Below are 26,034 nucleotides of genomic sequence, written 5' to 3' on the forward strand. Positions count from 1 at the left end.
GGGCAGTATTTGCAATTAAGCTGATTGCATGTCAAAGGCATTGTTGACGTAGTAAGGGGAGTTTTATAGTGGAACCAAGAGAGCTGTCTGTAGACAGAGGGAGGAGGCATAAATTACAAAGGCCACTTTTTAAAATGTGAAGTCATGATGCCAATTCATAGTTATTCAGAGAAACACACTCCACTGAAAATAACCTTGAAGAAATGATTGCCTTATTAGGCCACGAAGGAGGAGGTCAACATGGACACTCCAGAAACAGCCTTGCCCTTGGCACCCCACAAGAGTGACACCAGACATATTCCAGGAGTTGGATCGACCATAGCCTGTAGTGCTGGGGTAAGTGCTTTTCTCCATTCGACTCCCATTTCAGGATTATCTGTGGCTTGGAGCACCCCAGCATGGTGCAGTTGCAAGAAGCCCGATGTATGTCACTTGAGACAGCCTTGAATCTGGATCTTCTCCTTGTGTTTTGGTGTCTGGAAAAGGATAGAGAAGGCACCCTTGAGCTGAAATTGGAGGGAAATATGAGGAACACATGAATTTAGAAGAAAAAGGAGAGTCTCATGTTTAGTGTTTTGTCTATGGCAGTATCTAGCTTAACCCCTATTTAATTACCACCCAATGATCAACGTCGAAATTTACATCTGAATGAAATCCACAGTGCAATCTTCTGTTTTAAAAAGGATCTAGGAAAAAAATAGAATAGCAATTTGGTTCTGGATTTTGTACATCACCTTTGATGACCAGAAGTCTAACGTAGGCAGAGTTCTGAACAAATTCGCACTTTTGCACTCATAGGTTACCTTATTAAGGAATGGAATGAAAGAAAATTTAGCACTTAAGATGTGAATTTGAATGCAGATATGCTTACAGTCCAGATAAGGCATTGGTGACAAACGATTCCATTAACTGAACACCTAAATGGGACTGTTTGACAAGGAGAGCAAGTGTTCCAACACTGGTGCCAGGGCTATTGAAACTGAACTCTTACATTGGGTCCACTGGAATTGAGGGATCCAGACACATGGCAAGAATTCCAGTTCTCGATATGCAAATCTGTCAAAACATCTGATTTTTCGAAAAGCCTATTCGGGAAGTTTTAAAAACAGGGCTGCACTACATAAGAGTATTGAATCAGAAAAACTTACTAATGTTACAGCCTTTCTTTGCCCTTTTCCGTTCTCTGCTCCATGACTGCCCAGGTGCCTATAGCTCTTGCCACCTCTTGGTGACAATAACTTGCTCACAGGAAGGGTCCAACACTAACCATTTATGTCTTTCTTCATGTAGGTTTAGTCAATGTATTATTTCTCTAAGAGGTTTTCTATTTAATCCTTGACTTGTGGAATGTTAAAGGGGAAGAAGTCTATTTGGCAGCCTAAACCTTTAGCTGAGTAAATTTCAGTCTTAGTTTTTTGTTCTTTTGGAGAAAAAATATCTCTGTTTCATTTCCAGGGTGATAGCAGTGTCTAGACTCTACCTAGACAGACATGTTCATTCATCCAGTCACCCCAGCTAAACCATAATAAACTGTATTTTTCAAAGAAGGAACACAGAAGCCTAGGAAATCTGAGACTTACAGCAGAAAATTGGTATATAAGGAAACTGAAACTAAACAATCAGTGGAGTTCGTATGCGCCTGTCTGTAGTGAGGGTAGGGGGTGCATATTAGCACCATCTCTTCACCCTCGTCACCTGCAGCCTCAATACTTTCCATTGCAGTCCCAGGACATGCCAGGTCGATTGTGACAGATTAGCAGACATTTGGTCCTTTTGGTGTGGACCAAATGTCTTATGGAGTTTGGGACAGGACCAAATGTCTTGCAAGGATTGTGATAAGCTCTGAAACAGACCAACTCTGGGAAGGGAGGGAGCATCCTTTCCTATTCTCAGTGATCTAAGTTCCAGAAACCGCTTCAGTAAGATCTCTTTGTCATACCTTAAAATACAAATTAAGACTCATAAATAAGTCTAAAATCTTGTTTCATTAAATTGTTTTGATCTCCTTGCTCACCAATGTTAAAAAAAAAGGGGGGAGGTGAAAAGAATCATCAGAGATGGATCCTCCCCAGCTACTATCTTAGGAGGGAAGGAGTACTGAATCAGCAGAGGCATGTTAACGGGAAGAAAAAAAAAACCTAGTGATCATGAACAACAGTCATAATTTAAAAATTAAATGATTAAAACAATGCACCAGGCAGTTTACAAAATGCGTCCATGTTACATTATTTCTGCTGCTGAATTTGGTCAATTCAGCAAAATTTGGTACAATTTTGATTGTACCCACAGTTAAAGGAATGTTATCGATCATTTTTAAGTCCCTTCTAAAGGTTGCTGAATTTAATCTAGTGAAGATACTGCAATTTCTTTGGAAACACATGACCCACAGCTTCTTGGCTTCTTTAGCCACTGAAGAGAGATTTAGTCATCACCCAGTGTCACAAGGAGGGTGACTCACAAACTGGGAACCTGAGCACTCCTCACACATGTTGGTACTCAAAGCTTGACGGACGGCAGCCCAGGCTCCTCCACCACAAGAGGACCAGCGAGGTCAGGGTGGCTCAACTCTTCCTTCCTCCAGCGCAGCGGGCAGGTTGCAATCAGCCCAGCAAGTCCACAACAGCTTTTGTGTCCCAGTTCATCTTGAATAAGGTAACTGATGACTGAGTTTTGTCATTTATTCCTTCATTTCTTATGTCAAGCTGCCAACTGTCTTTGATTTTCCTCACTCTTACAGAATTAATCAAGTTGTCTTTCATACTGTGGTCAACTGTCACTATAAAAAAATAATCATAATATATTAGAAGGCTGTGATGAGCACTGGGTCCATCTCACCATAGAGGTGATGTCAATGTCACCCAGGACCTTGCCTTGAACTTCCCCAGGTCTCCCTTTGAATGTTCTTTAGCACTAGAGTTACAATTAAATTTACATCTGGTTATTCTCTCTGTGCCTTTTCAACACCATCTGTGAGTCTTATAATTAAAATTGGAAACTGGAGCGGGGAGGGGCTTCAAAGAGAGGAATCTTGGCTGAGTTTCTTTCTGGAACAACAGTTTGGCTACCAACTGTGGGTCTGATCTGTTTGCCCACCTGCTTTACCAATGTTACCAGATGTTAGTTTAGGCAAATGCACACACACACTAAACTGAGTGAGAAAAATGCCTTTTGGGTCAGAAGGAAGCAAAGGAACTGCTCACAGGGCACACTGGGTTCCTGGATACTGGGATGACAGCAATAAACCCGTTTTAGATATTTACTCTCCATTTGATGGTAAAGTGGTTGGTATTTTACCTGAAAGACATTGGATGGCGGACCGAGTCGAACTCTATTCTCACTTTGACTCCCAACACTCAATGGGAAACAGAAAAAGTCAGTTTAGTGGCTTCTCTGCCACTTACCCTGGCAGCCCTTATTAAAGGTTTTATTATTCAAATGGTGCTATGGTACATGCTCTCTCTCAGTAAGTTGATCTTTAGCAGTTGGGGGAAAAGTTTAAAAAACCACATTTCTAAACTAAAAATCAATTTAGGGCTGGACAAATAGTTCTGAAGTGTCCCGCTACACTCTTAACTCCAGGATAAGAGTTGTGCTTTATTTATCTTAGTATTCCTTGGCATATATTAGGTTCTCTAAAAATATCCTTGGCTTGATGCTGCATAAAATGAAATTTAAGTGTTGTATCACATTTGTGTTGTATTTTTGAGACTTGAAAAGTGTGTCCAATTTTTAGAACAAATCTCAATGTTTAAATACAAGGAAAACATTATTATCTCATACATTTCACACGGGAAAAATGGGACTTGTTCTTAAAGTCCTTATAGCAAATGTTAGTATCTTAAGGTACTGTCTTTAAAAACTCAGATCTTTTCTTCTGCCCGAAGATAACTGCTATTGAAACAAACGTACTGAAGCTTAGAACACACTTTCTGCTTCTATATCTAACGTTCTTTCTATAGTCTAAATTTCTTTGAAGCATTGTAACTATAAGCTATAATAATATACAATATATAATCTCTTCCAGTTAGCAATTTTTATTCAGTAACCACGTCTTTAACAATAATTCTTAACCTACCAATACTGTTAGGAAGCATATTGGCAAAATAATAAACCTAGGAGGGACCAGGAGTATTAATTAACAAATTAATAACTATGGTGGTTATGGCAAATTAAAATTACAAAGTTTTGAGAGAAGGCGAAAGAAAATCAGAGATCCTTTTATCCTTAGGACTAAAAATACAAAACGTCAATCTATGAGGGCCTCCCTACTAAAAAGTGCGCTGGCACACCTCTGCTAGGAGTCTGTCTGAGCCCGCAGCGGAGACATACACTCTCCACACCTCACTGTCCCACTATGCAAAGCAGAGTCTGGGTACCAGGGGCCACCTTCCTCCTGCAGGAAGCAGGATTCGAGGGAAAGGTAACTGCTGGAGGAGTTTCTTCAGCCCAGTAAGCGAGGAAACTTACTTTCCATGATGATGAATATATTCATCTCAACTATACCAGCAGCAGCATCATAATCATCGTTATTATTTTAATCAGACCCTCAAAGGAGCATTTGTTGCTTAATGTAAGCCTATTTCTTGTAGAATCCCTTAGCTCCACTTAAAAAATCTTTTTAAATTTTCTGGGTGCCCAAATTGACCATTTTTTCCACAGAAACATAATTCATCAGTCTTATGAATGTGTCATTAGGTCCAAAAGTTCATTTTTCTTAAAGAAAAGCTCAGCAGAAATCTCTGAAAGGCCGCTTGGGTTAAGAAGTAATACAATTTCTTACTTCAATGAAAAGGTAAAAATAAAAAGGAGTTTGGTCTAAGTTAACCAGGTTTACAATATTAAAATGTACGAGGGACATACATGTGCAGACTGCTGTCCACATTAGGAAGCTTGTGCAAGAGAACCTCAAAAAGAAAACATTTTAGAAAGCTATTGCTAAATGCTCTCTAACTGATGTATCTAGATAAACAACTTAGTTGTTGATTCTACCTAGGCCAGGATTGCAACAAATTGAAAGTAGATCAAGATTCTACAAATTCCTTTCAGTCGGTGTGATTAACTAGTTTTGGTGTTGCTTTCTAAAATAAAGCCCCTCATGGAGTTATGTGGGAAGAAAATCAGGTCTTGCAGGAGGAAGTATCCAGAAAGGACCCTCCATTTCTTACAAAAATACCTATGACAATGAAACATTAAGATATTACTTTCTGGGTTTTTTTTTAACTGTGTCATTTATTTTCAAAGCTCAGAGAAAGATGAATAAGGGAAGTGAAATCAAAGGATCTCATTTTAGACTTTTTCCTTGGAAAAGAAACTCAGGAAGAGAAAGTTAAAAAAAAAAAAGCAGACGTGAACAAGGACAGTAATCAAGTTGCAATATTTTCTCATAGCTACAAACAGTTACTATTTTTAAGCATTTTGCAGGCAAATGAAAGAGAAAATTAGTTCTCCTTTCTTGGTTCCTTTTGAATCTTTGTGGTATGTTAGAGAAGTTTGAAAAATTATTTTCTGATTGACTGATAATGTGTTAATCTCTTTGCAGTTCTTCCTTTTTTAAAAAAGGAACTGGTTCTTTTTAACAAGTTTAGGAGGTCAAAGATCAAAATTTTTATTTTGTTCACCCTCTGGCAGATGACCTTATGTATGGTAACTACCCTCCTTAGCTCACAGAAATATCTTGACAGGTGAATGACATAAATATTACTTGAACACTTTTCAAAATTTTTTAAAGTTAGGAAGTGTGAATATTGTATTGTTATTATTATTATCCTTTGGGCCTGCTGATTCAGAGGGCTCAGAGACTAATCCAATTATCACCAGGACCCTGGGTTAGAGTGGAGACTTCCTTCTTCTCTCTGTCTCTTTGTTCTTTCCTTCCACGACATTTGTTTACTCACTGCCAAGTATCACGCAAGGCACCCACGATGTAGAGAAGTGCCCCATAGCCCAGACCCCCCAGAGCTGAGTGGGAATCTGGGTGGCCATGGAGCCGAGGATTAAAGCATGGATGGTGGGATCAGAGGGGCCTGGAAACAGTCCTCGAAACAGCACCTCAATTGTACCTTGAGCCAATTAACATGCAATTCCAAATTTGGTTCCTCATCTATAAAATGGAGATAATTTCATTATAAGGTTTACATGAGGTAAATATTCATGGATCCTAGTGGAGGACCTAGAATATGGTGAGCACTCAATAAACCATAGCAGAGTAATCTCCTTCCTACTTGACTGGGTCAACTGGGAATCCCAAGGGCCAGGGGTTTTCTAGGAGCATATTGTGAACTTTATTGAGTCAACTGGCCACACCTGAAGGGGCCCCCCAGAGGAGTCTGTAGCGGACCAAACTCAAAATCCTCAGCCAGAATTTAGGCCTCGCAAATGCTGTGAGTGCTAATTTAGTAATTTCTAAATTCACAAGTGGTGTCATACATGAATTTGGCTTTATTCAGTGCCTCCTATCCTCCTATGACAAAAAGACATTTTTTTTTCCTAAATCATAGAAATTAATGCTTACAGCAGCAAGATATGAGTAATATTTATAAATAACAAAACTTTTCTGGTAAGGCTATAAAAAAATAAACTCTCTTCAATGTGGCACTACCAAGGAACCAAATGACTGAGTTCCCAGAGAAAGTAGCTCTGGGGGCTGTGAAGCTCTGGACCCCCAAGACGAGCAAGCTCTACAGCAGTGGTTCTCAACCGGGGGTGATTTTGTCCCCCCGGGGACGTTTGGCAATGTCTGGAGACATTTTTGGTTGTCACAACTGGGGAAGGGGGTTATGGGCATCTAGGGTAGAGGCCAGGGGTGCTGCTAAACATCCTGCAATACACAGGAGGGACCCCGCAACAACGAGTTATCTGGGCCCAAATATCCAAAGTACCAAGGCTGAGAACCCCATGCCTAGATATGAGCAATGCATATAGCAGACTCTCCCAAAGTGAAAGTGATCCTGCCATAATGAGAAGGCTCTTCCAGTGTACCAGGCGTTAAGTCACTATTTTATCAGATACTCTCCAACATAGATGCTATGATCTCTGTTTTACAGATAGGAAAATAGAGGCTAAGACAAGATAAGTAATTTGTCCAAAGGCCTTCTGATGATAGAGGAACTGAGAGTGACCCTCTACCTGCCTGATTCTGAGGCCTGGGCTCCTAACCCGTGCCCTATTGTCACGTGTGTGTGTGTGTGTTTGTCTGGCCTCGGTCCTTGCTTCCCATATTTTTACTAGCAAAGTGGCTAGTGTTTATTTTTGGATTAAGAAAAAATCTCCTTGACCAGTTCAGAGGATGTATATTTAGAATTGCACCCATTCTCCTGCATGGCAGTGTAGGGGCTGCAGATCTGCTTTCCCTTCCTCTGTTCTGAGCCTGGATGAGCCCGGAGGCTCCTAGGCACTGGGTGCTAAGAGGACTGATACAGTCAGAGGCGCATCTTGCCTTGAGCCAAGAGATTGTATCCCTTTTAAGCAGTTTGTTGTGAGATAAATTGGGAGACATAGCAGAGAAGCAAACAACCCAACAACTAAGGTCGGTGCCGAGTCTCTGAATTGTTGGGTCTGGGAGCCATGTGGAAGTGACCACAGCCAGCAGAGCATGGTTGAAGCAGCCCTATTACTGCTGTTACTCATTTACTTCTCAATGATCAATGAACCAATCAGCCATCAATCAGCTTCTGTATACAGGTCATGTTCCCCATGACTCTGACCAAGGGCTGCTGTTCAGAGGTGGCCTCTTGGCTAAAATACTATTAGAGGCCAAAGGTGTGTGTTGGTTTGTGGCTGACTTAGACCAATGACCTAGAGGAATGTGAACCTTAGGGATTGAAGATGAACCAATATTTTTGGACAATAATATTTGGGGTGAGGGTTTGCAAAACTCTAGGTCAAAAAGTTGACAGTCCCTTAGATTTAGGCTGCAGGCTGGGACACCAGCATCTGAAATGACCCTCAGTCCAGAGGTGTACCTAATGAGGACAACACATTTTAATGTGAGCCCATTCTTAACAACTGAAACGCTCTTATCTGTCATCACCAGGGAAAATGAGTTTGGCGAGGTAAGGAGGAGGTTGAGGGGGAGATGGAGATGATAAGGAGGGAAGAGGGAGTCTGACTGCTTTGGTTTGAGTTTTTGTTTTTCTCCAGTGGTTGTGAAGGTGAACTTTCCAAAAGAGGAGAAGGCAGGAAACTTGGTGACCAAGCTCACTAGGTTCTGAAGTCCTGGGGTTCTTACCTATTACGTGCGGGGAACCCAAAGCAGTCCAATGAAGTCTTTTCTCTGAAAAAAAATGTTTTATTTTCTCTAGCCAAATTTTTAACTTTTTATTTTGAAGTAATTTCAAAGTTATGAGAAAGTTAAAAGAATAGTATAATCCAGATTCCCCGTGTTAACATTTTACCATATTTTCATTCTCATTCTCTCTTTATACACATATATGTGTATTTTTAATATGTTTATTTACATATATGTTATTATTATTTTCTGAACTGTTTGAGAATAAATTGAAGACACGGTGCTCCTTAGTAATCTTTAAATCCTTCAATGTGTATTTCCTAAAAAGTAGGAATTTTCTACATAATCATGGTATAACTATCAAAATTGGGAAATTAATATTAATGCAATATTATTTATCAGATCTACAGATCTCACTCAAATTTCACAAGTTGACCTAATAATGTTCTTTCTGGCAAAAGAAAAACAGTGGTTTTCTGGCCCAAGATCACATGCTACATTGAGTTGTCACATCCTTTTAGTCTCCTTTAATCTGGAACAGTTCTCAGTCTTTCTTTTCCTTCATGACTGATATTTTTGAAGAGTACAGGCCATATATTGTGTAGAATTCCAGGACGTGTCCTCCTGCATGATTAGCTTCTGGTTATGCACAGAGGTGCTGCTGTGTCCTTCCCACTCCACCGTACCAGGAGACACACGATGTTGGTCTATCCCATAGCTAGTGATGTTAATTGTTATCACCCGGTTGTGGTGGTATCTGTCAGTTTCCTCCACTGTGAAATTGCTATTGCTCTCTTTTTAATTAGCATGTGTCTTATGGGGAGATTCTTTGAGAACATATAAATACTGTTTCTCATCAAAATTTCACCCACTAGTTTTAGCATCCATGGATCATTCTTGCCTAAGACAATTGTTACTAGGCCAGTTGCCAAACGGTGATTTTCTAATTCCATCATTCCATTTCTAATTCCATCATTCCATTTCTAATTCCATCATTGCTTTTACATTTATTAGTTGGCATATTAATTCTTCTATAAAATGAGGCAACTGATATACCATCTCTAACTCAAAAGGCTGTAGAGAGGATCAGATGAGACCCATAGCTAAACCTGCAGAGAGGAGTGCTTGCCCCGGCAAAGGACGGCAACACAGAAACGTTCCACTCTCTGCCCCAGGGAACATTAAACCCCACGAATATTCGCCTTCTTCAAATAGCTCCCATGGGAGTTCGGATTTCAATGAAAGCTACAGAATCCATGTGGGGAATACATTCCTTAAAATTTCCTTAAAATGTGTAAATATGCAGTGCTGCAAGAGTTAGTTACACCAAACCCCTCCCTCAAAATTATACATTTTTAATGTATATATTTGAGAAGGGGAAATCCTCTCATGGACACTGATTTGCAATAAGTTAATAACTCCTACACAAGAAAGATTTGGGGAAATTATACCAAATTATTAAGTTGGGATAGTCTAAAAACTTGACTGCTTTAGAAATAATCACAGTTATACCACAAGACTCAACTACTTTTCCCAAACTTACTAAACTTACTAAAATAGTATCTACTTCTGATTTGTTTTTAGCAATTGACAATTATTTTACCCTTTCTTTCTTTAGTTACACATCTTTTGGTGGGAAAAAAAGGTGAAAGCAGAGCCCAAAACTTCCTTAAGGAGTAAAGAAGCTATATTACACTGAGTTATTTTATATCTGAAATAATCTGTTCCTCATACAGCAGTAGAAATAAAATTGTGTGTATGTGTGCACATACATGTGTGTGCATAGTTCTGTGTGTATGTTTATATTCCTTATTAGGGAAAGAAATACATATACAGGCAAAAAAACTGGAAGAAAATGTTTCAAAATTGAGTCAAATGTGACAATGGTCACATCCTTGTTTAATTTTTTCTGTATTTACTGAATTTTTTTTTTACCGTGAACATGTTACATTTACAAGCAGAAAAAAAAAGTGGTTTTAAAAAATGGGTCAAAGGAAAAAACAAGAAATAATTGTAACAAAATAAAGTCAAAACAAAGTTTTTAAAATTGCTTGGCCTTGCAAGTACTTTTTAAGCAGTGTCCATAAACAGTCATGATTCCAGAAGCATCCATGAGGTCTAAACTTCAATTCAGGTCCTATCAATTGTGCTCCACGAGGCACTCAAGGACCCTCTTGATTTTAAGGGTGGATCCGGATCAAGGGCAATGATATTGTGTGGACACGGGGCAAAGCAAGGAAACTTTCTGAGTCATGAGGGAAGGAAATAAAGTTTTTCGCACTTGTGGTGCTTTCTGGGGCCCCTCTTCCACAGGCTGAGAGAGCCAATACGGGCCCAAGCCTGTGCCTCTGTGGGGAGGGACCTGATGATCTTCCCTTGGGTTGCCCTGTGGCTCTGAGTTAGGAGGCCTGGGCCGCCATGATGCTCAGAACTGAGGCAAGCAGGCAAAGGCCCTCTGATTCCTGTTCACTTCCCCCTACAAGGTGGCTTACTCTTCCCGGGCTGCCATAAAAGTCATAGTGTTGGCTCTCTTTGTAAATAACAAACATTGCATTATATGCGGAATTTTATACCCCAAAATAGTTGGAAATCTTTCCCGGAGATGTTTTTAATATTATACTTTCAAATTGATATTACACTTGTTTTCAATGATACAGTTGTCTGATTCATCCACAACTGTTCTTTTGCAGCCAAACCCTTATAGTCATTAGTGGAACTTTCAAGATAGCAGTATACATTTAAATGGTCACGAGTATAAAATAAATACAGTATTCTTTCTTCAACATTTATTTTTAATTCAAAAATAATTGTGATGATATTTCTAAATTGGTGTAGTGAGTGTACATGAAATGAAATTTCCTTAAAAAACTTTTTAAGTGATGTACGCTGAGGGGAAATGCAGGTGCAGGCTGCTGAGGAAAGAAGAAAGGAAGCCTTCTGCCTGTTTGATTTTAGGCCCCAGGCTGCCTCTAGCTCTGACAAAATTAGTTTTTTAGGTAGTTCTGCTGCATCTATGGTTAAAGCTTCACAGTTTTAAAGTATGAATTTGTTGTACTTTGTCCTCTATACATGTGATTTTTTTCCTCACAAGAAGCTGGTGTCTAGAGAGGACAGAATTTGAGGATTCAGGACTTTGGTTTGGGATGCTGTGCCATTGGCCATCATCTCTCTCAATCTCTTCCTATTCATCTCACTCTCTATTGTTGAACTCACTGGTGGCCTCAAAACTTTAATATTCTCTACATTGAGTTGTAAGGGCCTCAGAGTTGGGTTGAAGGATGACTTTAACCCATTTATAATAGGCAAATGGAAACCAACTTGGAAATGTTTTTATAGTGGCAACACCAGAACACTCTCCTTTTCCTGATAATCTGAAAATAATTAAGAGTCTGATAGAACAATTACAATTGAATGACACTTTCTAGTAGATTTTGAGTCTATTGTGCTCTTGGATTTCATGAAGTAGCAAGAGGTAAGATTTTACGTGAAAGTCTATCTTTCAGATAGATAAATTCACATATGAGATAAGTGACACATCAACCCAATTCCCATGTCAGCACAATGACCCTTGCCAGCTTTGCCACAGCACCTCTCTCTCTCTCTTCCATTTTCTTTCTCTGACTACTACTTGGTTAGGTTTTGCATTAATTTAGAGGGATGGTTGAGCACTTAACTGGTCATCTTACCAACTGAATAAGAGTTATTATTTTTTAACTATCTATCAAATACATTAAAATATTTCATGGATTATAATATCTTGATGGTTCTAATTTGAATTTTCTTTCTAATTTTGAACACTTAGGACATCATCTTCTTTTATTGTTCGAGAAAGGACTACCCCTGTCACATACAGGAGAAAAATGTTCTTTTGGTTGTTAGCCCTCCTGATCCTCTGTCATTTTCTGTGGAATTATAAAAGACAACTAAAGATTGCAGACATCACTGATAAGTACATTTTCATCACTGGGTGTGACACGGGCTTTGGAAACTTGGCAGCCAGAACTTTTGATAAAAAAGGATTTCGTGTAATTGCTGCCTGCCTGACTGAATCAGGATCAAAAGCTTTAAAGGCAGAAACCTCAGAGAGGCTTCACACTGTGCTTCTGGATGTAACTGACCCAGAGAATGTCAAGAGGACTGCCCAGTGGGTGAAAGACCAAGTCGGGGAAAAAGGTGAGTGCTATGGGTGTAGGAAGAAAGGGAATGGGAGTGGCGAAGTAACTAAAGCTAAATAAAATGTGTTGGGATTTTCAATGGCCTTTCAAGAAAAATCTCCTAAAATATCAGCTGTGTACTGGAGAAGATTGGCGGAATCATAGGGTAGCCCCTGAATAGTTTCAAGTTGCAAGCTCTCTGTGTACGTGAGAGACACAGCTCAAGTTACCCTCAGTCTTAAGTCCCAGTGGGTAAACTTAGAATTGAGATGGAGGCATTGACTTTTCTTTGTCTTCTCCCATGAAGCGCTACTCTAGCCTCATGCAGAGCAAAGGGACACAGGGCTACCATCTACAGGAGAACACGGGAGCAATCCCAAAATTGCCATGTGGATACCCGGGCCCCACTTCTCACTACAAAATGTTTCCAGAGCTCATACATTTTCAGTAGGAAAGGCAGAAGAAGGTCTGTGAATTTGAGCACGGTCTATCAGATAGTCATGAGAGAGCAGTGAGCCAGTGGACCTCATTCTGCGTTAGATTCTGCTAAGATGGCTGCATTCTGAACTAAAGGGCTTTTATCGGTTTGAGTGAAGTTTGAAATATTTTAACAGATGAAGATACTTGGGCCCACAAAAGAAAAAAAAAAGTATGTGATTTTTCTCTATCACATCTTTATCACATAGTTGAGACTCCAAAGCTCAAAAGCAATGGTTTGATAAGGCTCCAGACCATTTTTAAAGCTTAAATTCCAAACCCTTTCACCAACGCTAAATGTTTCCCTTCATAAAATAATCTAAGCAGATGATGACAATTTTTACCAAAAATAAATGTGAAGCAGATGAATGTTGTCCTTTGTCCTTATAGAACAGTTCATAAATATTCTCTGCCCTTGCCATCTAGCAAGGTAGGAAAAATAAACCCATTTACTCTACATCTGGGATTTAAAAGCAAACCATCTCACTGAGACAGTATAGGTATTTGACATTCAAAACCAGAAATAGGACAACTGTGAGATTGGATTCCAGTAACGTAACTTCAACTATTTCAACTTAGCCTCCTACCCTCTCTGCTACCACTCCCTAAAACTGCAGTGTTTCAGGGCAGGAGCATGACCAGGAGGAAATGGCACCATTGTACAAAGCAGGGGCCATACTTCCAACAAGGATGCCCATATAAGTGTCACCTTCTACCATACCTCCTTTCTTTCCTCTCTGTTCTGTTCCAGGACTCTGGGGTCTGATCAACAACGCTGGTGTTCTCGGTGTGCTGGCTCCCACCGACTGGCTGACGGTGGAGGACTACAGAGAACCTATTGAAGTGAATCTGTTTGGACTCATCAATGTGACATTAAATATGCTTCCCTTGGTCAAAAAAGCTCGAGGGAGGGTTATCAATGTCTCCAGCATTGGGGGTCGACTTGCATTCTGTGGAGGAGGTTATACTCTATCCAAATACGCAGTAGAAGGCTTCAACGACAGCTTAAGGTAAAGCAAACAGTGATACATTATTAGGAAATAACAGTTGCTAACATTTATTGAATGATTATTATGTACCAGACACTCTGTTTAGTGCTTTAAATTATTCCCAATTTACAGATGATGTCACTGAAACTCAGCGATTAAGTAACTTGCCCAAGGTGACCGGCTGGTAGGTGGTAGAGCTGAGATCTGAACCTAAGTCTATTGAAGTCTTTTTTACTTTTTGCATTAATCCATGATGCGGATAGTAGTGGCGAATTTATATTCAACAGGCTAGTTTGTTAGAGAATCACAGGCAGAGGCTAAATCAGGGTAGGTCTCTCCACTGATCTTACGTCAGTTGCAGACACAACAGTACTATCCTATGTAAATCCTCGGTAGAAAAGCATCTGGTAAAGTAATGTAATTATCACAAAGCAATGACTCAGCTGTGCAGCTTTTTTTTCTCTTGGTGCAAATTCTGGTCGTAAATCTTCATACATCTCAGATGCTAGAGTTAAATGGATGGTAACCTCCCCCACTTCACCCCAAGGACAAGAAAATAGCTTTCCTCTGATGCTTCCATTCCCAAATGAAACTCACAGCAGGAATTTGCTAATCAGAGGGGAAGATTTCACTACCACAAGAAAGCCCTGACCACATCTTTTTGCTCTGTCCTACCAGGGAACCCCAGAGCATAAAACAGAGGACCAATTTAGCAAAGGCCCAACTCAATGCCCCAGGCATGGATTTCTTTGGGTTTATGTTTGAAGTTCACAGGGCTTCTTGAATCTGTAGGTTGATGTCTTTTGACAGATTTGGGGAGTTTTCAGTCATTATTTCTCCAAACATCTTTTCTTCAATCTACTCTTTCTGTTCTCCTTCTGGGACTCTAGTACAAATGTTTGACCTTTTGGTTTTGTCCCACAGGTCCCTAAAGTTCTGTTCACCTTTTCAATCATTTTTCTCTCTGCTGTTCAGATTGGATAATTTCTAATGCTCTATCTTCAAATTCACCAACTTTCCTCATCATCTTCATTTTGCTATTGAGTCCAACTAGTAAAAATTTTCTTCTGGTTACTGTATTTTTCAAGTGTAAAATTTTCATTTGATTCTTATTTATATCTTTCCTTTCTTTTCTGAAGCTTTCTAACTTTCCATTACTTTAAGAGTGTTTTCCCTTATGTCTTGGAGCACTTTATAATAGCTGCTTTAAAGACTTTGATAATTCCAACATCTGGGTCACCTCGGCATTGGCATCTGTCCATTATCTTTTCCCGTGTGAGCTGAGACTTGCCTAGTTCTTTTTATGCATTGTATGCTGAACACTTGGAGTAATATGAGACTTTGGGCCTCATTTAAGTCCTACAGAAAATGTTGATATTTTTGTTTAGCAGACAATTGACCAAGTTGTGTTCAAGTGACAACTTCCAACCAAACTTCTGTGGTTTGAGATTCCAACATTTGTTCAGTTTTCAAAGCCTTTGTTGTGCCCTTCAGATCTGTCCCACGTATGCACTACACAGTAGCCTGTCTGATATGCAGAAGATGGTCTGTTCCGTAGTTGGGTTCTCTGAGTCAGATCCACACATCACATGTGCAGTGCATGAACAACGTGGTGGGGTCACTTTCCTTGGCCCCTCACTTTCTGTGACCTCTCCAGTTTCTTGTTTCCTGGGACTACCCTCCAGCCAGAAGTTACTCCATTCTGTCATCTACTTCCCAAGTGTGTAACAGGCACAGGACCACGTGATGGAAGGAAAGAGAGAGACAAAAAGCAACAGGGTTTCTTCTCACTCTCTTGGGACTACAGTAACTCTGATTGGAGAGGAAAAGTCCCCTCCATCAGAGTTTTAGGCAACTACAGGCCCCCACTACTGCACTATTGGGGCTGCCACTGCCATTGCCACAAAGTTACCTGGGAGCAGGGTTAAGAGAGAACAGAGAAAAGAAAGCAAGGAAGGAAGAAAGGATTCCTCTCCCTTTCTCTGAGTGTTAGGATTCCACTTGCCAACTCCTCAAGCCAGATCAATGGGCTTCTCCTGGAGTTTTCTCTGTTTGTGAATAGTGTCTCTCCTGGAACTCTTTCCTTCTGCTTCTGAGGTTCAGGTTGATTTGAGTTCAGACCATGGGGTCCAGCGGCACTTCAAAATCTGCTCTTCTTCCCCAATTTGCCTACAATCATGCTGTTAACAGACAAAATTGGGGTTCTCTTGCCCAATGCATATAAAAAAGCCAATTATTATGGCATCACATTTTGGGAAAAGAAATGTAGCTTTATTTTATTTTTTGGAGGAAGATTAGCCCTCAGCTAACTACTGCCAGTCCTCCTCTTTTTGCTGAGGAAGCCTGGCTCTAAGCTAACATCCGTGCCCATCTTCCTCTAGTTTATACGTGGGACGCCTACCACAGCATGGCTGCCAAGCAGTGCCATGTCCGCACCCGGGATCCGAACCAGCGAACCCCGGGCCGCCGAGAAGCGGAACGTGCGAACTTAACCGCTGCGCCACCGGGCCGGCCCCAATGTAGCTTTATTTTGGAGACTGATCTGCAAGGAGACAGGGGGTGTGTGTCCTCAGATCTGTCACCCTTATCCAGGACTTGGGGCACAATTTAGGGGATGAAAGGCAGGGTGATCTGAAATGTGGAGATAGATGATTGGAGGTAAGAAATGAGGTAATTGATCTGCACAAGTGTAATCAAACTTCATGCCTCTTCATAGGACGCATGTTCACAAAATGATGGCGTTACCATGATCTGAGGGTGGAATTTTTAGCTCCTTGGCATCAAAAGGTTCACTTATAGAGCATTTTCACAGACCCAGTTGATAGGTTGGTGGTCTCAACCAGCCTGAACTGGACAACGGGTCTCAGTTCCTGAAAAACCACTCTTAATTACTCTGTTGATAAGATGGGGTCAGTTAATCTGGTCCTGGAGGGCCTGTGGTTACAGTCCGTGCTTATTAGAAGATTCACCTTCCTCAGTTTTAGTTACCTGTGGTCAACTGCCATCCAAAAATATTAAATAGAAAACTCCAGAAATAAACAAGTCACGATTTTTAAATTGTTTGCCATTCTGAGCAGTGTGATAAAATGACTCCATCCTGCCCAGTATGACTCATCCCTTTGTCCAGTGCATCCACAACCCTTATTTTACTTACTAATGGCCCCAAAGCCGGCTTCATTATCAGTTGTTAATCTTGTACTGTCCTAATCTATAAGTTAAACTTTAGTATAGGTGTGTACGTATAGGGAAAAACATAGCGTATATAGGGTTCAGTGACTATCCACAGTTTCAAGCATCCACTGGGGGTCTTGGAATGTATCCCTCATGGATAAGGGGGGGTCTACTGTACTAACATTTGCTCCTCAGGCTTCTTACATAGCTATTGCATGCCTTCTGTCCAGGTATTGCAGCTGCATTCAGTGGGAGAGACAGGAGTGTGTGTGCTTAATCCATCTTCTCTGAAACCAGAACCTATCAGTATCAGTTCAAAGCCCCTAAATTGCAAGTGGTTGTATCAGTCAAGGTTCTGGCACGAAATGGAGGCAATTAAAATTGGGTAAATGGAGCAGAGTTTACTCTGCTGAGTTTACCCTGCGGAGTTTAATCCACAGGATTATTTGCAAACATGAGAGCTGTATAATGAAATCCCAAAGGATAGTGTAGTATCGAGGGGCTAATGACAGCAGGGGCATTTCTGTCCATAAGACTGAAGGGACAAGGAGGTTCCAGAACCTGGGTACATAAAGGCTGTCACCTTCAGTTGAGGGATGAAATTAACCAGTGCCAACACCACAGGAGGAATAACTTGCCCGATCTCTCCTCATCTCTCCCTCTGATCTCCTGCCGATACTCCCAAATGACTGTACCCAACAGAAGCCAAAATACAGTTAATCGAGGTCAGTCTCCCAGGATACAATTCAAGCAGAAGGGTGAAGGAGACTAGAGAAGCAGATGGAAGGTATCAGGCTGAATGGTGCTGTAATAGGCATGAAGGAATACAAAATTAGATACAGGCTTTTCTTCAATTCATCCATCTATTCATCTAGTATTTGTTGAAGGCACATGTCAGAGCTTATGATCTATACTGTGGATCTAGGTTTAGCTTACTAATAAAAGGTTAGATTATCCCACTGAGATTAATAAAGATAGAGCAACTCCATTTTGCCATTTGATCAGGTTGCCAGATTTGATTCTTCCGGGAAATAAACACAATAATGTCAGAACAATGTTTCACAAATGTAAATGTGCATATGAATCACCTTGATCTTGTCAAGATGCAGATCCTGATTCAGTGGCTCTAAGGTGGGGCCTGAGTTTCCGCATTTCTAACGAGCACCCAAGTGCTGCCCATGGGCCAGAGCTGACACTTTGGGTAGCTAGGTCTTGAAGAACCTCCATTAGTTTCCTTGGTTGCCTTTTGGTTCCACTCTATCAGCAACAATGTCATAATAAAATTTTAGTATTTTAGAGATTTACTCACTTTTAAAAAGAGATTTCCGCGAGAGGGTTTGTAGCATTTGCAGTGCAGATATACCATGCCTGAAAGTAATGAATAAAGAATGTTTATTTCTCTCAAAATCATGGAAATGGTATTGGAAATGGTTTTGTGCATGTAGGCCACAGTCCAGGGGCAGCTCCAGAATTTCTACATCTAGGAGGGTTTAGGGGCAGCAATCCAGTTGGGACAGGGTTGGGGCTCTTTACAGTTGTGTTTGCTATACAAGTTGTATTTTATATACTGGTTTCACGCTGGTTTTACTTACCTGGTAAACTTAGGTGGGTGGCTTTAAACAATTTGTCCCTAGATTGTACGTTATTTTCATGAGTTTTGGGCAGACAAGTCTTCCCAAATACCCCCTTGGCCCTGTTACTGTCTAAAGTCCAAAGCAGATGAAATGATAGGTGAGTAAAATATAATTAAGTTGGAAAATAACCTTTTTTTTCTTAATGCAAGCAATATACTTTTAAAAATCTTTCAAGGTCAAGCAAATTTGCAATTTTAGTAAAATATGCTTCAAACTAAACAATAGATATATTGCTAGAAATCAGAACCTAAGATTAATTAAATCATATTTTCTCACTGGTAGAGTTCTTAAAAAATTTTATGGTGAAGTCTTCTGTAAAATGAATAATTACTTTCTTATAAACTCCTGGTAGAAATATAAATTAAGTGTGAGAAATGATTACTCATGTAATGGTTTGTAATACATTGATTTGCTTTAAAGAAAGGGACACCATGATTCCACTAAAACCTTGGTGCCCAGTAAATGAGTAGACTTCAGGTTTGCTGAGGCGACATGATAAAAGAGCTTGCTGAGCAGCATAGGGAGCAGGTTAGTCAGGTCAGGGATTGTCACATTGTGTCCCATAGCATATCCTCATTTGTGATGCAATCTCCTCACATTCCTAGAATGAAGGTTAACTTGTCCATCCAGGCCAGTCATTAGTCGATTTCACCATTAGGTGCTCTGAGTCCTGAGAAGAAGCCTGTCCTTAGTCCAAATGCTTGTCAACTAAGTATGGCTTAGGGGGAGTACTGGACTGCGAGTGGGTCCATCCAGATCCCTTTCCTGTTCTGCCACTAAACCAGCCTTCATTTCACCCTTTGAACATCAGTTTCCTGCAAAATGACAGGGTACAACAAGATGCTCCTTTCCAATGCACCCAATTCTGTGATCCCATGAAAGGATTCACCAGAAAATAGTCACCCAAATAGCAAACATTCTCCAAATAAACCTGGATTAACCATCTTCAACGGGTTCTTTTCATAGACGGGACATGAAAGCTTTCGGCGTGCACGTCTCATGCATTGAACCAGGATTGTTCAAAACAGCGTTGGCAGATCCACTAAAGACCACCGAAAAAAAACTCGCCATTTGGAAGCATCTGTCTCCAGACATCAAACAGCAATATGGAGAAGGTTACATTGAAAAAAGTGAGTTTCTGGGTGGACCTAAGATCCTCTGGGATTCCTTGTCCTAGGCAGCATGGAGGACACTCAACTATAAATGAAAAAAATAAGGTTCCCACAGTAATACACCAATAGGGATCTTAAATATGGAGCAGGGACCCATATTGATTCCAGTGCCATCTCTTGCTTCTAATGTTTATAAACATTTACTAAGTGCCAAGTTCTATACTAAGCACCATATGAATTATGTCATTTACTTCTCTAAAGAACTACAGGAGGGGGCCGGCCCCGTGGCCGAATGGTTAAGTTTGCTCGCTCTATTTTGGTGGCGCAGGTTTCGCCAGTTCGAATCCTGGGCATGGACACGGCACCACACATCAAGCTGTGCTGAGGCGGCATCCCACATACCACAACTAGAAGGACTCACAACTAAAAATACACAACTATGTAACGGGGGCTTTGGGGAGGAAAAGGAAAAATGAAATCTTTAAAAAAGAACTACAGGAGTAGTGAGCAGAGGCTTGAGAAGGTGAAATGTCCTGCCCCGTGTTATACAACTCCACCTGTCATGCCCAGACTAGAGTCCACAGTCTTCACTTCTACGTAAAACTCCTGTTTTTGGTAAACACCAACCTCTGACTCAACATTGTTTCAGGATTTATGGAGGTTATGTATATAAAGACTCAGACTCTGACCCGTAACTAGCTTACAATCTAGTTGAAAACAAAAGGTAACCAAGTGAGACTATAAAACAAAGAGATTGTACAGCATACAAGGAAATTGATGCTTTACTTATTAGACATAGCCCAACAGCCCAGAAGGGGGCTAGATGTTGTGGTCTCTAATTGCCCAAGGAATTCAGAGCAGGAAAAAAACTATTGCTGGTTAAGAAGCCTTTATGAGACAGGTCACGTTTGAGTAAAGCATAGAGGACAGGAATTATGTGGGTAGAAAGGATTTTTTGGGTAGAAACTTTCTGGAGCAGGAATGCATGGGGAACAGAGATGGAAGGAGAAGTAACAAAAGTCAAGAGATTGAGTCAGGGGTGGAGGAATGATAATAAAGATTAGACTATGATGACTAACACATAGTGAACATTTACCACGTCCTTGTCACCATTCTAAGAGCTTTACATAGACTCTTTCATTTAAAATGCCCAAATAAATCTTATGAATTACATACCACCTTCATTTTATAGAAACAGGCAGAGAGAAGTAACTCACTCAAAGTAGCACAGCTAGAAAGTGGAAGAGGCAGATTTGAACCCAGGCAGCCTGACTTTGCCATTTATTCTTGGGCGCCACATATAATGTGAACAAGGCATTAAGGAGCTTGTTGAACCTCCTGTGTCAGGGCTCCACCTCCACCTCAAACTTCCTGGTCCTGTTGAAGTTGACTTGATGTTCCTCACTTACTAAGCTCCTGCTTTGAGCTGAACAGGGCCCCACCTCCCTTTGCGTCACTCTATCTCTCCACGCTGTGATCCTGCCCTTCATCAGGACGCCTGGTAAGACAGCCAACTGTGGCAAGGTTCAAGGCCAAGAGTTTGCAAGGTGGAGTCAAGAGCCAAGTCAGATCTTCCTGAGGAGACACACAAGCACAGACACACACATATATATCAACTAGAACGACTTGTTTGACAAAAACTCCCAGTGCTAAAATGTCACTATAGGTTTAGAACCACTGACATTAGATGCTCTGTTTCTCACTCACTTACTGACTTTGAAGGTTCTCAGTAGGTTCAGAAACAAAATTCCTCATTTAGAAGAGCTTTCTCTGTTTGATATTGACATTGACACTTTCTAAATGCCTATGAGTATATCATCAAACTTCATCTCAAAATTATTTTTGACTTGGCCCCTGGTTCTGTTGTCCTGTCTCAGTACCCAAAGGCTTTGAGCCCAATTTTGCATTGGTTGATCTTAGTAGAATTCTCCAAGTCAGGACTTGCATCAGCCAGACTCAAGGTTCTAAAGCAGACCACAAATTTAAGCTCACATTTCTTCACTTCCCAGGCTGGAGTAATAGGAGTTTGACTCCCATTAAGTGGAGTCCTATTAAGACTCCACTAAGACTTATTAGGTACCTTCAGTTAGGCTCTTTGAACAACTTGTGGCTACTGGGGCCTAAAGTTGAAAGGAAGATTTAAAATAATAGATTTTTCCTTGAGAAGACACAACTCAGGTATGTTTTAAGAGCATAGGAGGAATGGTCTAAACCATTGCCAACCTCTTGATAAAATACCTGCTCTTTAAAGCTATCTTAGCTCACTACTCAAACACTTCATTTGCCTGAGAACCAGGATTCATTTAGCTTCCTGAGTCAGGGCTTTTGGGGGATGATTCTCTCTTTATTCACTGAATTATAGAGGCATATGGTACATGAGTGCACGCACGCATGTGCACACTCACATTTGCTGTAAACATAGTACTCCCTTAAAACAAATTCAGAATCAAACCCGTAACTTGCTAGGTTCAGGGGCCTAATAGACTTTACGAAGTATCTTTCCCTCATTGCTTTAAAGCATCGCTTCTCAAAGTTTTGACCCTGGACCGGGGCCATCAGCATCACCTGGAAACTTGATTAGAAATGCAAATTCTTGGGGCAAGCCCAGTGGTGTAGTGGTTAAGTTCGCCCACTCCACTTCGGCAGCCCAAGGTTTGTAGGTTCAAATCCTGGGCATGGACCTACCCACTGCTCAGAGAGTCATTCTGTGGTGCCATCCCACATACAAAATAGAGGAAGATTGGCATAGATGTTAGCTCAGCAACAGTCTTCCTCAAGCAAAAAAGGAGGAAGATTGGCAACAGTTGTTAGCTCAGAGCCAATCTTCCTCACAAAAAAAAAAAAGAAAGAAAGAAAAAAGTAAAAGAAATGCCGATTCTTGGGCCTCACTTCACACCTACTGAGTCAGACGCTGGGAGTGGGACTCAGTGATCTGGGTTTTACAAGCACTCTAAGAGATTCTGCTGCCTACTCAAGTTTGAGAGCCAGTGGTCTAAAGAAAGCACTGCTGCATCCTTTTCTGAGGAATAGATAGAAACTATGTCACAAGGGGCCTCAATTATAACGGTAAATTCAAACTAAATTCCTGCACATGCATCCTCCCCTTCGCACCCTAGCCTCACACACTCCTCCTTTTCCCCGTTATCCAAAGAGTCAATGCGCTTTTGCCTCTTTTTACAGGTCTAAACAAACTGAAAGGCACTTCCTCCTTTGTGAACATGGACCTCTCCTTGGTGGTGGAGTGCATGGACCACGCTCTCACAAGTCTCTTCCCTAAGACCCATTATGCTGCTGGAAAAGATGCCAAGACTTTCTGGATACCTCTGTCTCACATGCCAGCAGTTTTGCAAGACTTTTTATTGTTGAAACAGAAAGTAGAACTGGCTAATCCCAAGGCAGTGTGACTCAGCTGACCAAAAATGCCTGCCCACAGCTATGAGATTGGCTGATTTCAAGGACACGTCTCCTTTTCAATGTCATCCGTTACCTAATCCAACATGGACTCATTTAGATCATGCTTCTTTTGATAAATGAAGGGGTCCCACCATCACTGGTGATGTCCCAGGGGCCCTTCTCAAGCCTTCGAAAAGAAGGGCAGGGATGGCACCTGCCCAATATTTGGGTTTTACCTGCTTGGTATGATGAAAGGGAAATTGAAAGCTTTCCCATCCAAAATGATCTCCATTGCTGCCTGCCCCATGCTTCTAGTCCCCACCACTTCGAGTAACCCCTGAATGTTAAATATTTATCCCTTATCAAAATGTTCAGAGATAAGTAGAATACTTTCATAAGTGGATTAGATGTGCTCTGTTATCTTGCTAAGAATAAGACTGACGAACTGGAGCTCAGTTCAGAAGGCTTTGATGGGGCAGGAGAAAGAAGGGTAATGAAGCCTTACATATGTGACTGGTATAAGCGAAGGGGCAGCAGAAAAACACTAGGTAGGACTAGTAGGAGGGAAGGAAAGGAGGAAAAGGAATAAGAGGACTGAAAGAAAGAAATAGGTAAAAAGTGGAGGTAGGGAGATCCCAAGACAAGCCAGCCCATCTATTCTAGAGGGAGCTATGGAGAATGAACAGCCTGTTCAATGCCACTGTGAACTCTGACGCACACACAGCTGTCTGTGGAAAGATGGCAACAACAGAGAAACCACTCATTCCGAAAGAAGAAAAATGGGGGCTATTTACGTTTATTCTGGTGATTGTAAATATAATAAGACCCAGAACAGCTGATACAACTTACACCTGAGATGGTTGGAAATCCTGTATTTGAGGTGTCTCTGAAGACCCTTGAAGATACAGAGCTAAATTAGAAGACTCTCTTTAGCCTCAGTTACAGTGAGAGCGGGCCTGTTCCTTGCTCGCATTCATGGTTCTAAATTGAGTTGACCCTGGGCCCACACCTCATCCCAAAGAAACAGAGCCCTAAGTGGATGTTTCCCAAGATTCCAGCACCCAGCATCACTCACAGTGGTCGGTTGAATATTTACTTGAAAAAGCCTGAAGTGTCAAAATGCAACATTTGTTGTAGAATAATGTAGGCTGAAAGAGCCAGAGAAATTATTCAGTGGGCATGCACACACACACACACACACACACACACACAACTTACTGTGAAGAAAATATTTGATATCTGCTGCTTGAAACCATGTTCACTTGAAGATACCAGTAATTCTATTCATTTTCATTCACTTTTCTGGAAACATCTGCTTATGAGTAACATCTGGTTATGAGTAACATCTGCTTATGAGGTAACTTTCTCCTTTCACATTTACAACATGTTGATGACTTTGAAAACTCAAATTTCCAATGGTGTCAGTCCACCTGGACATTTATTTCATTATTTTGAGGGAAGATACACTCACCCTTTTTGCATAAAAATGAAGAAAATCACAGCAAGAATCAGATAGAAGAAGGCTCAGGCAAAGTTATCTCAACTACTGTCACTACCTTCCTGTGAAGTCCTCTCCGTCTTGGCCCCAGCCCCAGAGACAGTCTACCTGTAGGTCTCTGATTTCTTCTGGTTGCATTAACCCCCTATGGGTTATGTGACTCTTGCTCAGCTGGCCCTTGGAGCTGAAGATCACCAACATTGTTTGCAGGGGCTCCTCCTTCTCATTTTGAATTCTCAGATCTTGTCTTCATTTCACTGCTTTAAAAATGCCTGGCCAGGGGCCGGCCCCATGGTGTAGTGGTTAAGTTCAGCACACTCTGCTTCAGCAGCCCAGGTTCACAGGTTCAGAACCTGGGTGGACCTATATCACTCATCAGCCATGCTGTGGTGGCCACCCACATATAAAGTGGAGGAAGATTGGTACAGATATTAGCTCAGGGCTAATCTTCCTCAAGCAAGAGAAGAGGAAGATCAGCAACAGATGTTGGCTCATGGCTAATCTTCCTCAGCAAAGAAAAAAAAAAGAAAAAGCCTGGCCTGCTGCTCTCTGACCTTCCAGACCTCCAGGGCTGCCTAGACTTTTAGAATCTGCAGGAACCACCTTTGCTGAACTTCCAACCAATTCCAGTCATAACTAATAGTATTTCCTTTGTTTTGCCTAGACTGGAATTCTTTGCTCATTTCTCCAAGTAACTACAATTTTTAGTTCCCTGTTTCATCCAACCAAAAAATGCTCTACTTAAATAAATGCTCCCAAATATGGTATCACCTCAAAGTAAAACCAAATATATTCACCCAAGCAATTTTTAAAGGAAATGAGAAGGTGGGGTTATTTGGAGTATAAAGGCATAATCTCAGTGAAAGCACAAGACCAGGGTGGGAGGGATATCAGAGGTCACTGCACCAGGAGTCTGAGGTATGGGTTTCTAGACTTCATCTCACCATCACTTGTTATATTCTCTGTGCTCTGTGCTTATATATTGGGAAAGTATCATATTTTTATCTATAATATTTTGGAGGACATATGTGCTGGGCATTCTGCTAAGTACTGGTCTACAGTAAGGAACAAATGGATATGGTCCCTCCCTTCACAGATCTTAATATAATCCAAAGGCTGAGGCCACTACTCAGGATGCCTTAGAGGAGCTTCTCCAGGAATCCGTGGTCAAGATGAATTGAGACGTTGTCTTCTACCACATCTAGTTTGGGGAATCCTTCCTCATTTACTTTGGATGGACCAGGAGAATTTCCCAGACTTTCCCTCTGATCTATCTGAAAATCCACCTGTGTCCTCTATAGCCCTATCTGGACATCCACAATATACTCAGATCTTGAGTTTCTGTCTCCCTTGTGCCACCTACCCTTTCCAGTCCAGCA

At 41.1% G+C, this 26,034-nt stretch overlaps 1 protein-coding gene across 1 annotated transcript; it reads left to right on the forward strand.

The window, feature by feature from the left end:
- The first annotated feature begins 254 nt into the window (after positions 1 to 254).
- On the forward strand, positions 255 to 24,993 carry DHRS9 (dehydrogenase/reductase 9). Its single transcript, XM_046657846.1, has 6 exons — positions 255 to 336; positions 2,319 to 2,652; positions 12,030 to 12,400; positions 13,610 to 13,868; positions 19,619 to 19,782; positions 22,945 to 24,993. The coding sequence occupies exons 3-6, from the start codon at positions 12,088 to 12,090 to the stop codon at positions 23,166 to 23,168; spliced, it is 960 nt and encodes a 319-aa protein (XP_046513802.1). The 5' UTR covers positions 255 to 336; positions 2,319 to 2,652; positions 12,030 to 12,087; the 3' UTR covers positions 23,169 to 24,993.
- The last annotated feature ends 1,041 nt before the right edge of the window (positions 24,994 to 26,034 follow it).

Source organism: Equus quagga, chromosome 4, assembly GCF_021613505.1.
Source record: "Equus quagga isolate Etosha38 chromosome 4, UCLA_HA_Equagga_1.0, whole genome shotgun sequence".
NCBI classification, from domain to species: domain Eukaryota; kingdom Metazoa; phylum Chordata; class Mammalia; order Perissodactyla; family Equidae; genus Equus; species Equus quagga.

Bases quoted from the DNA above. Each gene is read 5' to 3' on its own strand.
- DHRS9 (XM_046657846.1), top strand. From the start codon at position 12,088: ATGTTCTTTTGGTTGTTAGCCCTCCTGATCCTCTGTCATTTTCTGTGG. The intron at 13,869-19,618 runs GTAAAGCAAACA...TTCTTTTCATAG, and splicing joins GGCTTCAACGACAGCTTAAG to ACGGGACATGAAAGCTTTCG. The intron at 19,783-22,944 runs GTGAGTTTCTGG...CTCTTTTTACAG, and splicing joins AGAAGGTTACATTGAAAAAA to GTCTAAACAAACTGAAAGGC.